At 41.4% G+C, this 15,330-nt stretch overlaps 1 protein-coding gene across 7 annotated transcripts in view; it reads right to left on the bottom strand.

The window, feature by feature from the left end:
• TDRD3 (tudor domain containing 3) overlaps positions 1–15,330 on the bottom strand; it is a 443,000-nt gene that overhangs the window by 281,872 nt on the left and 145,798 nt on the right. For all 7 annotated transcript variants that reach the window (XR_012159206.2, XM_073346158.2, XM_073346164.2 and 4 more), the window contains one exon: positions 10,169–10,329. Coding sequence is in view for 6 of the 7 variants with exons in the window: in XM_073346158.2 (XP_073202259.1) it covers positions 10,169–10,329 (161 nt within the window). In the remaining variant the exon portion in view is untranslated. The remainder of the gene's footprint in view (positions 1–10,168; positions 10,330–15,330) is intronic.

Genomic DNA, 15,330 nt, shown 5'->3' with positions numbered 1-15,330 from the left:
ATCCCTTAACAAGGAGGAACGGGGGTTTAAAAAGTCAGCTCCGAAGCAACCAGAGGAGCTAGCAAACAGGAGCAGCAAACATGCGAGTTTTGCAAAGGAGTTTAGAGGGGGACCATGAGAGCCAGATACACTTCACATTCTCTAAACTTAGCCAACAAACACCCCCCACTCCACCTAAAAAACTCCACAACCCTGTAAGGGTAAAAATAATGCAGCTAGAAATCCAGTAGTAGAATGGGGGCTATCCAGTTTATTGCACTGAATAGCATATGCGCGCATTCGGTGCAAGCAGCTCATGGCCCTCAGAGACCGAGTACGGGCTCTTGAGACAGAGTGGCTGAACTGGAGGAGCAAAGAGAGGCAGAAAAGTACACAGAGGAGAATTTCCGGCATTTAGTAGAGCAGCCCCCCAGACTGCCACCTCCAGCCTGACAGCCTCTGTGTTGTTGAGGAAAATAAAAGTTTCGGGGAAGGAGAATATCAAACTGGAGCGGAGGGAAATGACCCCATAGTTTGGTCCCTCCTTCCAGATGATGCCATGGTATCCTCTTGCACTGACGATACCCTCCAGGGGAGGGGTCCCCAGTTATTAGCAAAAGATAGGTAACAGCAATGGGGGATTTGATAACTAGAAATATTGATAGTGGATTTGTGATGACCGGGAGAACCACACGGTGAACTGCCTGCAGGGTGTGAAGATTGCAGATCTCTCGAGTCATCTACAAAGACGTATGAGCAGTGCTGGGGAGAAGCTGGTGGCCATGGTATAGGTAGGTACCAATGACATAGGGAAAGGTAGGAGAGAGATCCTGGAGGCCAAATTTAGGCTGCTAGGAAAGAGACTCAAGTCCAACACCTCCACAGTAGCATTCTCTGATATGCTTCCAGTTCCACACACAGGGCCACTTAGACAGGCAGAACTGCCGGGTCTCAATGGGTGGATAAACTAATGGTGTAGGGCGGAGGGATTTAGTTTGCTAGGAACTGAGAAATCTTTTGGGAAAGCAGGAGCCTGAGGAAAGATGGGCTCCACCTACCCAAAATGGAACCAGACTGCTGGCATATAAAATTCAAAAGGTCATAGAGGAGTTTTTAAACTAAGGACTAGGGGAAACCAACCAGTGAGGAGGAACACATGGATCGAACAGACTCATCTCTTATGGGAGGATCTATTAAAGGGATTCTCTATATCCTAGAAACAGGAGAGAACAAAAGTTGATAAAGTACAGATATGAACTGAAGAGAAACGGTCAAATGAAAGAAAGTCCCATTCAATTATATCACAAGAAGGCAGACAACTAAATGTTGACAAATTGTATATGTGCTTATATACAAATGAAAGAAGTCTAAATACTAAGCCGTGTGAACTTGAGTGCCTCGTATTAAATAAGGATATTGATATAATAGGCATCACAGAAATTTGGTGCAATGATGATAATCAATATGACATGGTAATACCATGGAATAAAATATATAGGAATGACAGAGTAGGTCATATTGTTGGGGGAGTGACACTATATTTGTAAGGAAGTATAGAATCAAATATAGTAGAAACCTTAAATGACTCAAACTGTACCACAGAATCTCTATAGACAGAAATCCCATGCTTGAATAATAAGAGTATAGCAGCAGGAATGTACTACTAACTACCTGACCAGCATTGAGATGGTGACTGTGAAATGCTCATAGAGATTAAAGAGGGTACATAAATAGAAAACTCAATAATAATAGGGGATTTCAGCTATCCCCATATTGACTGGGTACAGGTAACCTCAGGACAGGATGCAGAGATAAAATTTCTAGACACCATTGATGACTTGGAGCAGCTAGTCCTAGTACCCATAAAGGGAGAGGCAATTCTTCATTTAATCTTAAATGCTGAATATAGCAAAACCAGTCAGTAATAGCGACCATAATGTAATGAAATTTAACATCCTTGGGGAAGGGGGAATGAAACGTACCAAAGAAGCTCACCACCATAGCATTTAATTTTAAAAAGGGAACACAAAAATGAGGAAGATAGTTAAATGTAAATGAAAAGGATGAGCGTAATACTTGCAAGCTGCATGGAAACTTTTCAAAATCATCATAATAGAGGCACATATTAAATGTATACCCCTAATAAGAAAATAGTAAGAGAGGACCAAAAAAAAGCCACCATGGCTGAACAACAGAGTAAAAGAGATGGTTAGTGACAAAAAGACATCCTTTAAAAATTGGAAGTCAAATCCCACTGAGGAAAATGGAAAGGAACATAAACTCTGGCAAGTCAAGTGTGGAAAATATAATTAGGCAGGCCAAAAAACAACCTGAAGAGTAACTAGCAAAAGACACACAAAAAACCAGCAAAAAATATTTAAATACATCAGCATCAGGGAGTCTGCCAAACAATCAGCTGGAAGATTGAGATGCTATAGGAGCACTCAAGGAAGACAAGCCCATTGAGAAGCTAAGTTAATTACTCCCATCAGTCTTCACTGCAGAGGACGTGAGGGAGATTCTCACACCTGAGTCAGACTTTTTAGGTGACAAATCTGAGGAACTAGCCCAGATAAAGAGAGTCAACAGAGGACGTTTTAGAAAAAAATGATGAATCGAACAGTATTAAGTAGGGCCCTACAAAATTCACTGCCAGCATCAGCATAGAAGGATGGTATGGCATGGTATTTGCCACCCTTACTTCTGCGCTGCTGCCTGCGGAGCTGGGCCCTCATTTAGCAGCCGCCACTCTCTGGCCAACCAGCTCTGAAGGTAGCATTGCAGAAGTAAGGGTGGCAAGGTAAGGTATTGCCACCTTTACTTCTTCACTACTGCTGGCAGGGCACTACCTTCAGAGCTGGGCGCCTGTCCAAGAGCCACCGCTCTCCAGATGTCCAGCTCTGAAGGCAGCACAGAAGTAAGGGTGGCAATATCGTGACTCCCCCACACCCCCAAAAAAATAACCTTGCACCACCCCCCTGCCACACAACTCCCTTTTGGGTCAGGGACCCTCAATTAGAGAAATGCTGGTCTCCTCCATGAGATCTGCATAGTATAGGGTAAAAGCACACAGGAGATCAGATTTCATGGGGGGAGACCAGATTTCACCGTCTGTGATGCGTTTTTTCATGGCCATGAATTTGGTAGGGCCCTAGTAGTAAGTCACCAGGACCAGAAGGTATTCATCCGAGTTCTACAGTAAATCGAACACGAAATTGCAGAACTATAAACTGTAGTACGTAACCTATTACTTAAACCAGCCTCTACACTAGATGACTGGAGGATAGCTAGTGTCACGCTGAGCCTTTAAAAAAAGCTGCAGAGGTGATCCTGACAATTACAGGCTGATAAGCCAACCTTGATACCAAGAAGGGCAACAAAAATTATTAGGGGTGTGGAATAGCTTCCATATGAGGAGAGATTAAAAAGACTGGGACTGTTCAGCTTGAAAAGAAATGGGGAAATGAGGGGGACATGACAGAAGTGTATAAAATCATGAATGGTGTAAGCAAAGTAAATAAGGAAGAGTTATTTACTCCTTCACATAACACAAGACCAGGGTCAGCTGATGAAATTAATAAACAGCAGGTTTAAAACAAACAAAAGGAAGTACTTCTTCACACAACACACAGTCAACCTGTGGAACTCATTGCCAGGGTCAAAACTGTAACTGAGTTAAAAAGAAAATTAGATATATTCATGGAAGATAGGTCCATTAATGGCTATTAACAAATGGTATGGGACGCAACCCTATGCTGTGGAGCCTTTGACTGCCTTCAGAGCTGGGCGCTTGGCTGAGAGTGGATGACAGGTGATGGATCACTTAGTAATTGCCCTGTTTTGTTCATTCCCTTTGAAGCATCTGGCAGGAAGCACTGTCAGAAGACAAGATACAAGGCTAGATGGATCGCTGGTATAAACAAATGCTCAAATGGCCATATTGACTGTTCTTCTAACAAAGGGAGAACTAGAAGAATTCTTTTCCCAACACCGCCTCAAAGAATTCTTCCATGACAAAGATGACACCACCCATGTCCCAACCAACAGTAAGAGAAAAAAGAATCATTTGATTGGATACACCACAGTGGATGAAAACACAGCTGATCATTACATTGATTGCTTCAGGGAGGAAAAAAATCAACTGTGAAATCCTAAGGAAACACCATATCCACCACAATCATTCCACTGCCAAGAGGAATCATAGAATTCATAGAATATCAGGGTTGGAAGGGACCTCAGGAGATCATCTAGTCCAACCCCCTGCTCAAAGCAGGACCAATCCCCAGTTTTTGCCCAAGATCCCTAAATGGCCCCCTCAAGGATTGAACTCACAACCCTTCATTTGGCAGGCCAATGTTTAAACTACTGAGCTATCCCTCCCCCCATAGGACACCTATACAATCCCTGAAATCCAACAACCACTTAAAGATCAAACCAAGGGGACATCATTAGTTCTCAGCCATGATGACTATATCAACAAGGCCAACTGACAATTCTCCTACACCACTTACTATAAAAAAAACTCGAAGACCACGCCACATCACAATTCACCCAAAAATTTCATGATATTGACAAATCCTTTACCATACAACTCTCCAAGAGAAACTCTACAGCCTCATTGCCCATGAGCCCACCCCAGGGACCTTGTTTGTGCTTCCCAAGATACACAAAATAATGGAAACCATCATAATGCCAAACTCATCCATTTCATCCTTACCCATTACAATTTTACATTCAACAACAAACACTTTGTCCAAACCATGGGAACAGACATGGGTATCAGCAGGGCTTCCCAATATGCTAAACTCTGCCTGGCCACTTTGAGGAAGAATTTCTGGACAAATGCACCACAAAACCCATGATTTACCTGAGATACACTGATGGTATTTCATCCTCTGGACTGATAACCTAACCTCCCTCATACATTTCCATCCAACATCAACAACCACCATGCATCCACCAAACTCTCTCTAGAACACTCTGTTACCAGTATTGACTTCCTCAACACCACAATCTGCTTCTGAAGTGGACCCTACAGACAATTAAATACAAGAAACCCACTGATCATCACACTTACCTGCACAGATCCAGTAACTACCCAACATACCAAGAAATTGTTATCCACAGCCAGGCACTCAGATACGACAGTATATGCTCCAAGGAGAAAGTCTGAGACATATGCTTTAATATACTTAAAAGCACCTTTCACCAAACAAGGACATTTCACCAGAGTAGTAGTTCGTACCATGGAATGGGCAGCCCAAATATTCTAAAACTGTCTGGTTCAATACAGGAAAAAATACCCTCCCATCTCACACCCCCAGTTGTCACTTACCACCCCCCATTGGAACTCTTATGGGGTATCATTAAACAACTACAATCCATACTCAATGGGGATCACATCCTGAAAGGAATCTTTTCCAAACCCCATCTTTTGGCCTGCAAACAACCCCCCCAACCTCACTGTCAGAAGGAAGCTCCCCACAGACCAAGATTCACCAACTCCAAACAGCTCCAGCCCCTGCCATAACATCAGACGCAAAACCTGCAGATGTATCTCCACTGCTACAATGATTAACATGCCCCTGCAACATACTTTCAAGATCCCTGGGTCCTACGCATGCCCATCACAATATGCAGTGTACCTCATCCAGTACATTAAAAACCCCAATAACAACTATGTGGGTGAAGCCAAACAATCACTATACCCTTGAATTAACCCTCACAGAAAAATGATAAAATACAAAAAAACCCAATATCACTGTGGGCGAACACTTTTCACAGAACCATCATTCCATATCTGACCTCTTGGTCCTCATCCTCAAAGGAAACCTGCACATCATCTTAAGATGAGGAGCCTGGGTGCTTAAATTAATAACTGTGCTAGACACAAAACACTGCAGATTCAATGAATATATTGGATTGGCTCATTACAACACTCTGTAACCAACTAACCTTCCTTTGTCCTATGACCAAAGAAATATTAACTGCCCACTTCACCTTGAATGGTCTCTTTGCAACAGTATTAACTCCTTATGCTTAAAGAAAAGGAGTACTAGTGGCACCTTAGAGACTAACCAATTTATTTGAGCATAAGCTTTCGTGAGCTACAGCTCACTTCATCGGATGCATTCAGTGGAAAATACAGTGAGATTTATATACACACAGAACATGAAAAAATGGATGTTATCATACACACTGTAAGGAGAGTGATCACTTAAGATGAGCTATTACCAGCAGGAGAGTGCAGGGGGGAGCGGGGACAAAACCTTTTGTAGTGATAATCAAGGTGGGCCATTTCAGGAACGTTTGAGGAACAGTGGGGGGTGGGGGAGGGGGAATAAACATGGGGAAATAGTTTTAGTTTGTGTAATGACACATCCACTCCCAGTCTCTATTCAAGCCTAAGTTAATTGTATCCAGTTTGCAAATTAATTCCAATTCAGCAGTCTCTCGTTGGAGTCTGTTTTTGAAGTCTTTTTGTTGTAATATTGCGACCTTTCGGTCTGTAATCGAGTGACTAGAGAGACTGAAGTGTTCTCCGACTGGTTTATGAATGTTATAATTCTTGACATCTGATTTGTGTCCATTTATTCTTTTACGTAGAGACTGTCCAGTTTGACCAATATACATGGCAGAGGGGCATTGCTGGCACATGATGGCATATATCACATTGGTGGATGTGCAGGTGAACGAGCCTCTGATAGTGTGGCTGATGTTATTAGGCCCTGTCCCCTGAATAGATATGTGGACACAGTTGGCAGCGGGCTTTGTTGCAAGGATAGGTTCCTGGGTTAGTGGTTCTGTTGTGTGGTTGCTGGTGAGTATTTGCTTCAGGTTGGGGGGCTGTCTGTAAGCAAGAACTGGCCTGTCTCCCAAGATTTGTGAGAGTGATGGGTCGTCCTTCAGGATCGGTTGTAGATCCTTGATGATGCATTGGAGAGGTTTCAGTTGGGGGCTGAAGGTGACAGCTAGTGGCGTTCTGTTATTTTCTTTGTTGGGCCTGTCCTGTAGTAAGTGACTTCTGGGTACTCTTCTGGCTCTGTCAATTTGTTTCTTCATTTCAGCAGGTGGGTATTGTACTTGTAAGAATGTTTGATAGAGATCTTGTATGTGTTTGTCTCTGTCTGAGGGGTTGGAACAAATGCGGTTGTATCGTAGTGCTTGGCTGTAGACAATGGATCGTGTGGCGTGGTCTGGGTGAAAGCTGGAGGCATATAGGTAGGAATAGCGGTCAGTAGGTTTCCGGTATATGGTGGTGTTTATGTGACCATCGCTTATTAGCACCGTAGTGTCCAGGAAGTGGATCTCTTGTGTGGACTGGACCAGGCTGAGGTTGATGGTGGGATGGAAATTGTTGAAATCATGGTGGAATTCTTCAAGGGTTTCTTTTCCATGGGTCCAGATGACGAAGATGTCATCAATGTAGCGCAAGTAGAGTTGGGGCATTAGGGGACGAGAGCTGAGGAAGCGTTGTTCTAAGTCAGCCATAAAAATGTTGGTATACTGTGGGGCCATGCGGGTACGCATAGCAGTGCTGCTGATTTCAAGGTATACATTGTCCCCAAATGTGAAATAGTTATGGGTGAGGACAAAGTCACAAAGTTCAGCCACCAGGTTTGCCGTGATATTATCAGGGATATTGTTCCTGACGCTTGTAGTCCATCTTTGTGTGGAATGTTGGTGTCGAGGGCTTCTACATCCATAGTGGCCAGGATGGTGTTTTCAGGAAGATCACCAATGGACTGTAGTTTCCTCAGGAAGTCAGTGGTGTCTCGAAAATAGCTGGGAGTGCTGGGAGTGTAGGGCTTGAGGAGGGAGTCTACATAGCCAGAAATCCTGCTGTGAGGGTGCCAATGCCTTAGATGATGGGGAGCCCAGGATTTCCAGGTTTATGGATCTTGGGTAGCAGATAGAATACCCCAGGTCGGGGTTCCAGGGGTGCATCTGTGCAGATTTGTTCTTGTGCTTTATCAGGGAGTTTCTTGAGCAAATGCTGTAGTTTCTTTTGGTAACCCTCGGTGGGATCAGAGGGTAATGGCTTGTAGAAAGTGGTACTGGAGAGCTGCCGAGCAGCCTCTTGTTCATATTCCGACCTATTCATGATGACGACAGCACCTCCTTTGTCAGCCTTTTTGATTATGATGTCAGAGTTGTTTCTGAGGCTGTGGATGGCATTGTGTTCTGCACGGCTGAGGTTGTGGGGCAAGTGATGCTGCTTTTCCACAATTTCAGCCCGTGCACGTCGGCATGTGTATGATAACACCCATTTTTTCATGTTCTGTGTGTATATAAATCTCCTCACTGTATTTTCCACTGAATGCAACCGATGAAGTGAGCTGTAGCTCACGAAAGCTTATGCTCAAATAAATTGGTTAGTCTCTAAGGTGTCACTAGTACTCCTTTTCTTTTTGCCAATACAGACTAACACGGCTGCTACTCTGAAACCTGTCCTTATGCTTAATCTGTTCCACCTTTTATTTAGCTGCAACACTCTGGAGTGCTTTTCCCAGACCGGAAAAAGAGCTCTGTGTAAGCTCGAAGGCCTGTCTCTTTCACCAACAGAAACTGGTCCAATAAAAGATATTACCCTCACTCACCTTGTCTCTCTAATATCCTGGGACCAACACAGTCACAGCAACAATGCAAAGTGTAGTTGGTGTCAATCTCAATAGTACAAAGAATAGCACCAGGAGCAGACAACTCCAATATGAGCAGATAAGTGAAAGAGAAGAAAGTAAAAAATAAATAAATAAATATCCCAAATGAGACCAAAAAACCTACTCCATATATCTATGAGCTATTAAACAACTATTTACAACAGGAAATACTTCTCTTCAGGGAAAAAAGGTTACATACAAACACCCACAAGATGTTCCAACTACTGACCACAGTCAATAAGAAAGAACCGAAGGGCGGGCAGGGAAGTTCTGGCCTTTATACCCTTGGCTGTGAGCACAAGCAGATGCAGGGGACATGTGCTGGCCCAAAAGATACCACTATGGGAAAAATCTCTGGCTTGCCTTCCTCGAATAAAGAAAAATGTAGAGTTAGGTATGGTTTTGTCAAGGTTGCTAGTGGTACGGCAATTTCCTAATATATCCAACGTTTTCACAGCATGCACTGAGATCTATTTATTAGCACTAACCAGAAAAATGCAATTTATAGTTCAAGTCACTATCCACGACATATGATCTTTTGGAGGGGTGAGGCAGGACTGCATTTCCATCATTCTTGCCCTTTCAATATGAACACCCTATTACTTTTCCTGAAAAATACCATGATCAACAAGCAGTCACTAGCTAGGCAGCTGATGAACCAGGAACATAACAATATTGTAAGAACGCAATGCAAAAGTGCATGTCCCAAAAACTTTACCCATTTTCCTTTCTCCTACCCCACGGATATTAGTGTCTTGGTCCCTAAGCTTTTCCCCAGAGTCAATCCAAAGCCCTGTTACCCACAGCAGATAAATAAATATCATGTAAAAAAATTGTAAAAAGAGACCCTTATGAAAGTGGGGCCATTTTCATGGGCTATAAAATTAAATCTTTCTGAGCTTCTCTTCTCTCCATGTCTAGTTAAGATTCCACAATTAAAAAGCCTCAAAAAAATACTTCTGATATTCTGGGGAGCAACTTCATCTACTCATCTCTCTCTCTCTCTGCTTTTGATACATTATCAGTATTGCCTCACAGAAACGAACAAAAAGTTACATTCTGACCAAGAATCGTGACCATGTACTCAATCTTTCATTGCTTGGTTTTCTCAAATCTTTTGGCTCTTGTATGCCAACAGCTAATTTTACCTGGGTTGCTTGGTATTTCACTATTTTTCAGGTTTCCTCTTCATCTCAAATTTACCAGACAACTGTCTCTGACTTTTCTATTTATTCTCTATGGAACTTAAACCTAACAATGACAAGGAAAAATGCAAGCTCTCTGGCATAGAAGGAGTAAAGAGCAAAAGCTATGTTATTTTTTGGATAAAAACCAAGAACAGCAAGGGAAGAAAAGGGAAAAAGGCAATGCAGTCAGGAACAAAAAGGACTATTGCATTGTAAGAATTAATTCTGCTTATTTTTTGAGTTATTTTGACAAAATATTTTGCATATTACTGATTTTTCCATTAATCCTATATAATGTTTAAATGTTGCAACAAAGAATTGGTGAAGAAAATTGTTGTTCACCTTATTTTTGACATGTAATTATATTCTATTGCTGTGCAGCTTGTGTGTCCATCAGTCATCTGCAAACGCAGCATTCTGGGAGCAGCTTGAGATTCTTCATTATCCTTTGGTGCAGCAACATTGCGTATTTTTTGTATCTGCAGGACACATGGGCCTTCTAGCTATAAATACAAAATGAAAAAATGCAAAGTGAAAACATGAAAAACTCAATCAAGCTTTTTTTTAAAAAAAACATTGGGATTTTGCTACATGGTGTTGTCTAGCCATACAAACCAAAGCCTATAGGCAAAACACAGCCTAATGGTCTGTAATTCTGAAACTTCATGTTTTAGACTATTATTGTACATAAAATGGATTTGCCGAGAAAAGGCATCCTTCTACGTATGTACTAGCTACAATGCCAATTATCTGAAGGGGATGAAGGGTATTAAAAAAAAAACCAAAAAACGCTATGGAAATATTGTCACTTTCAGATTCTCATGAAGGCCAAACACTAGGATTTGAAAATGCTACACCACAGGTTCCCAAAGCCAGAGTGCAGAAAAGAGAACATCAGCTGGCTTTACAGACCAGCTGGCTTTAAAAGAGCTGTATTCCAGCTAGCTTTGGCAGCTAAACTAGCAACATCGGGTCTTCAAATAGGGGGTTAACATAATGTATGGCCCCCAGAAGACATTAGTGAAATTCACTTAACTAAATTCAGTAAATCCACGTTGTACTAGATATCCCACAGAAATCACCACATTTTGTTTGAATGAGAGTCAGGACAGATTGATACAAATCCAAGTAATTTTAATCGCCAATTTTGATTATGATTTCAATGAGCAAGCAAAAACCTTGCTTTAAATAATTTTTATCTTGTTTTACATTTGTACTTTTTAGTTATTTTCCTAAAAAAAGGTTGGTATAACCACTAAAACATGTTGATTCACAACCAAATATAGCTGTTAGCAACAAAAAAACCCACTAAATTTATTGTAACCCAGAGTATACGTTATAGCTATATACATTTTATTTAAGCAACTATATAACTTAACATACATCTATTCAGATCCTTAATTTTTACATTTTTAGTATGTTAAAAAATTGTAAACAATGTATTTACTGGATGATTTTTTTTTATTCAAGATTTGTGCCAAGCTGTATTAGAATGGACATTGGAATTCAATTAAAAATGCACAAAAACAGCATTTTAAATTTGTTTTTATTAATTAAATAAAATTACCTTGAATGCGCTGGATACATAAGAAAAAAAACTTTTAACAAAATATACCTTGCATTTAAAACTAGGTGATTTATTAAACAAAGAAAGTATTAATTGTAGTTAGTGACTTGAAGGATTGTTTCTGGTCATCATGGCCCAAATTTTCAAAGCTATTTAGGTGCCTAAGGATGCAGATAGATGAGTTAGGCACATAACTTGCTTAGATACTTTAAAAAAAAATCTCCCTAGTCACCTATCTGCATCTTTGGATGCCTAAATACCTTTGATAATCTGCCCCCTGTCTTTCAAGTTCTTAGAATTAGTAGATGTCATCTTCTCCCACTCATTTTTTATTTATAGATTGGAAAAGAAAAACAAACTCTCCTGCTTTTACAACTTGCAGTTAGATTCCAAACTTTAATGAATTACTCCAAATGAAGAAAATATTGTCTCTGTGCCTGCTAGCTAAACTGAAACCAAAAATAATTAAGGCAAAAGCTTTCCTGCAGAACAGAAACTGAAAGTATTACATTTAGAAAAAAAAATCTAAATACCAGCATTCACTCCATTGTAAAAGCTGAAAATAATATAGATACCGAATGCAACATGTGACATTGTAACTTATTTATAAAGCTTGAGTTGACCTGGCAAACAGAGGCTAGGGACCTATCCTCCATGATCATATCCTATGCTCAAGTTATTGGGCTCAATACAGCAATAACTGGACAAAAACTTAATTTAAATGGGAACTGGGGCAATGGTGACGGTAGACAACTCTGACAAGGGACTGGAGTAAGCAGGGAGAAGTGGGACCAACTAGGTGAAGAGACTGGAACTAAAAGCTAGAGCGGGAAGAAACAAGGAGCCTGAGATGGGCATGCAGGAGAGGGACACCTATCTGCATCCTTAGGCACCTAAATAATTTTGAAAATTTGGGCCATGATGACCAGAAATAATCCATCAAGCCACTAACTACAATTACTTTCTTTGTTTAATAAATCACTTAGTTTTAAATGCAAAGGGACAACTGAAATGTGATGGGTTACCCTGGGTGGGAGATTAGGACTGGGTCCCAGGGGAAGGAAGGGGGGGAAAGAGAGCCAGACTGGAAAAGGAGCTGCGAGATAGGGGAACTGAGACTGATTGGAAAAGAACAGTGGGATGAGAAGGCTGAAGAGTGGAGTGTGGGCAGGCAAAGAGAATGGTACTAGGATAGCCAGGGAAGAGGAAGAGACAGGACTGGAACAGGGACAGGACAGAGATGATGAACCTGATGGGGTCAAGTTTGGGAGAATGGGCAGAAGAGCTTGAGCCCACGAGAGCACACTCCCCTCCACAGCCTGGAATGGAACTCAAGATTCTTGAGTCTCGCACCATTCCTCTGCTGTCAACAAAATTTCTGTGAAACCCACTGGCAAACTGTGTGTCTTGTTCCCCTATACTGTTGGTCCACATAGCAGGAGAACAACCTACTTTTGCTACCAGTTATTCCATCAGTAAAGTGGCAGAGGTCTTTGTGATAGAGCTCCAGGTTCCAAGCCATCTGATGAACCAGGATGCTACATCATGAAATTTCTATTTTTATCAGTTTGCTTTCTTTAAAAAAAACAAACTAACTTTTTAGGGCAATTTCCTAGGTTAAAATAGTATCATTAAGGTTGCTAAATGATGTACTCTAAAGTTAGGAAACGCCAGAATTAAGGTCGACTGTGCAACCTTAATTTCACCCCCTTGTATCTATGATTATGATACAGTCTTTAAGTACATGATCACATTCTATATATACACAGACATCCACATATATACGTGTACACACACACACACACACACAGGACCCATGCCTCATTCAGTACACAGGATGAACCTGATCTCGGGATGAATATGGGTTGGGTAGTGAAGGAGGCTGTTGGATCTACGACTCCGTCTCATTTGTTGAGTAAGTTGTGATGTGTACTGAAAGAGGCAGGGGACTGCAGGAAAAGAAAGGACAATCTCATGGTTAAGGCTATTGAATACTGCCCTGAAGAAACAGGTGCTATCCTTTCCTCTGCCACAGCATTCCTACATGATGCTGGGCAAGTCACTTAAACCAAAGTTTTCACAGTTGGTCACTAAGTGCATGTTTCTCATTTTCTGGGTGCCTACTTTGAGACCTCTGAGTCTGATTTACAGAAGGGCTAAGCATTTATAGCTTCAGCTGAAGTCAGTGGGAGCTTTATTTGAACATACAAAGTGCTTTACAATGCTAAAGATCAGGTCCTCGGTGTTTCAAATTGACCACACAAAATTAGTGTACACTTTCGACCTGAAGTTCTCTGTGCCTCTGCTCTCCATTTGTAATATCACCCGCTCAACTCACAGGCCAGACATCAAAATTTAATTAATTAATTGTCTGTAAAGCATTCTGATACTGTATAGAAATTGGATCACAGACTGTAGGATAGGTACTCGCAGGGCATTGCTCACATGGCCAATGATGGTGCTCCCACTGTGGATGTAATCTGTCGACAGAGGAAGCTAGTATGAACATGAGATTCTGATTTTTATTATGTCGACTTTTGGGTGTCAACATCACTTTTGTCGACAAAAATTGGTAGCGTAGACATGGCCTTAGACTTGGAAACCCATCAAAGCAGAAAGAGAGCTGAAGATAGTGCATTTCTGGTAAATGAAAAATTGAAAAAAAACCCCACAATTTCTTCTCTTTTTAAGAAGGCAACAGAGAGCTCTGAGACCCATCATTGAGCTAGAATAGAACTCGTGGATGCATTTGCAAGTGCTAATACACCGTTAAAAAAACCTGATCACCCAAAGCTGCGTGAGTTCATTCAATGGAATGTACAAAATGCCGGTTGCTTACCAAGTGAGAAGCAGCTATGACAGGACTACCTTCCGAAGGTTTTTGCTACACATTTTGAGAAGAAGGAGTCTCAAATTAACCTATTTGAGTCTTTTACAATGATTTCAGATGAGTCCACAGATGAGCAAGACAACTAAACACTGCACGTTCTGTTTGATTTTGTTTCTGAAAAGGCTGAAGATGTACGGACAGAAAAGCTAACAGTGCTTGCCGACTGCATTTGCTGTTAAGTACACTACAGTTCCTCAAGCAATAATTAAAACCGTTTCAAAATATAGTGCAAACTTTGACAAAGTATCTGTTTTCATAAGTGACAATACACAACTTATATGACAATCTTTCAAATCAGTTCTCCAAGGTCTAATGCCAAATGTGGTCCATCTTACATGTAATGCACATCTAATTTCTCGTCAGGGAGCCGTGGAGGTGCGAGTTTGGTAAAGTTGATAAACTGGTCTGCTACATTAAATAGATCTTTTAACACTGCCCTAGCCACATACTTTGATACAGGCAGCACATTGCAAACGTGACTGAAATTGGGGAACAAAAAACTGCACTTCCCCAAGAGCCAGTAATTACTCGTTGGGATTCCTAGTTTGGGGCTGTACAATACTCTGCAGCTCATCTGAAGCACTACGCTGACTTCGTCTCAGAAGAGCTGACACTGACACCAAAAATGCAGGTTTTAACAGAACTGTCAACCCTTCTAAACTATGCTCAGCTGAACGAGGAAGTTCAGTTCGTTGCCATGGACTTAATCGCTTGGTTTGAATCTCAACATGCCACCGTCCACCAAGCGTACAACAAAGCAATGGATGTATTGTTCTGGGCTGAAGCACAGTCAAACGAAAATCACTCTGACAATGCTGAGTTAAATGCCAGCGCTCACCAGGTGAGTTCGTGAATGGCAAAGAAGCTCAGACAACACTCTACTGCTATGGAGAAGAGTCAATCGACATAGCAAAAACAGCTCAAAAGTTTCAGCAACCTGAAACTTTAGGGTTCCTAAAAGCAGTGTGTATTTCTCACCCTGCACAAATGCACCTGTTGATGTCGGATTTAACCTTGCTTAATGCAAATCCTGGCTCTGATAAGAAT

This window comes from Lepidochelys kempii, chromosome 1, assembly GCF_965140285.1.
Source record: "Lepidochelys kempii isolate rLepKem1 chromosome 1, rLepKem1.hap1, whole genome shotgun sequence".
NCBI lineage: Eukaryota > Metazoa > Chordata > Testudines > Cheloniidae > Lepidochelys > Lepidochelys kempii.
This window is presented reverse-complemented; position numbering and strand designations above follow the sequence as displayed.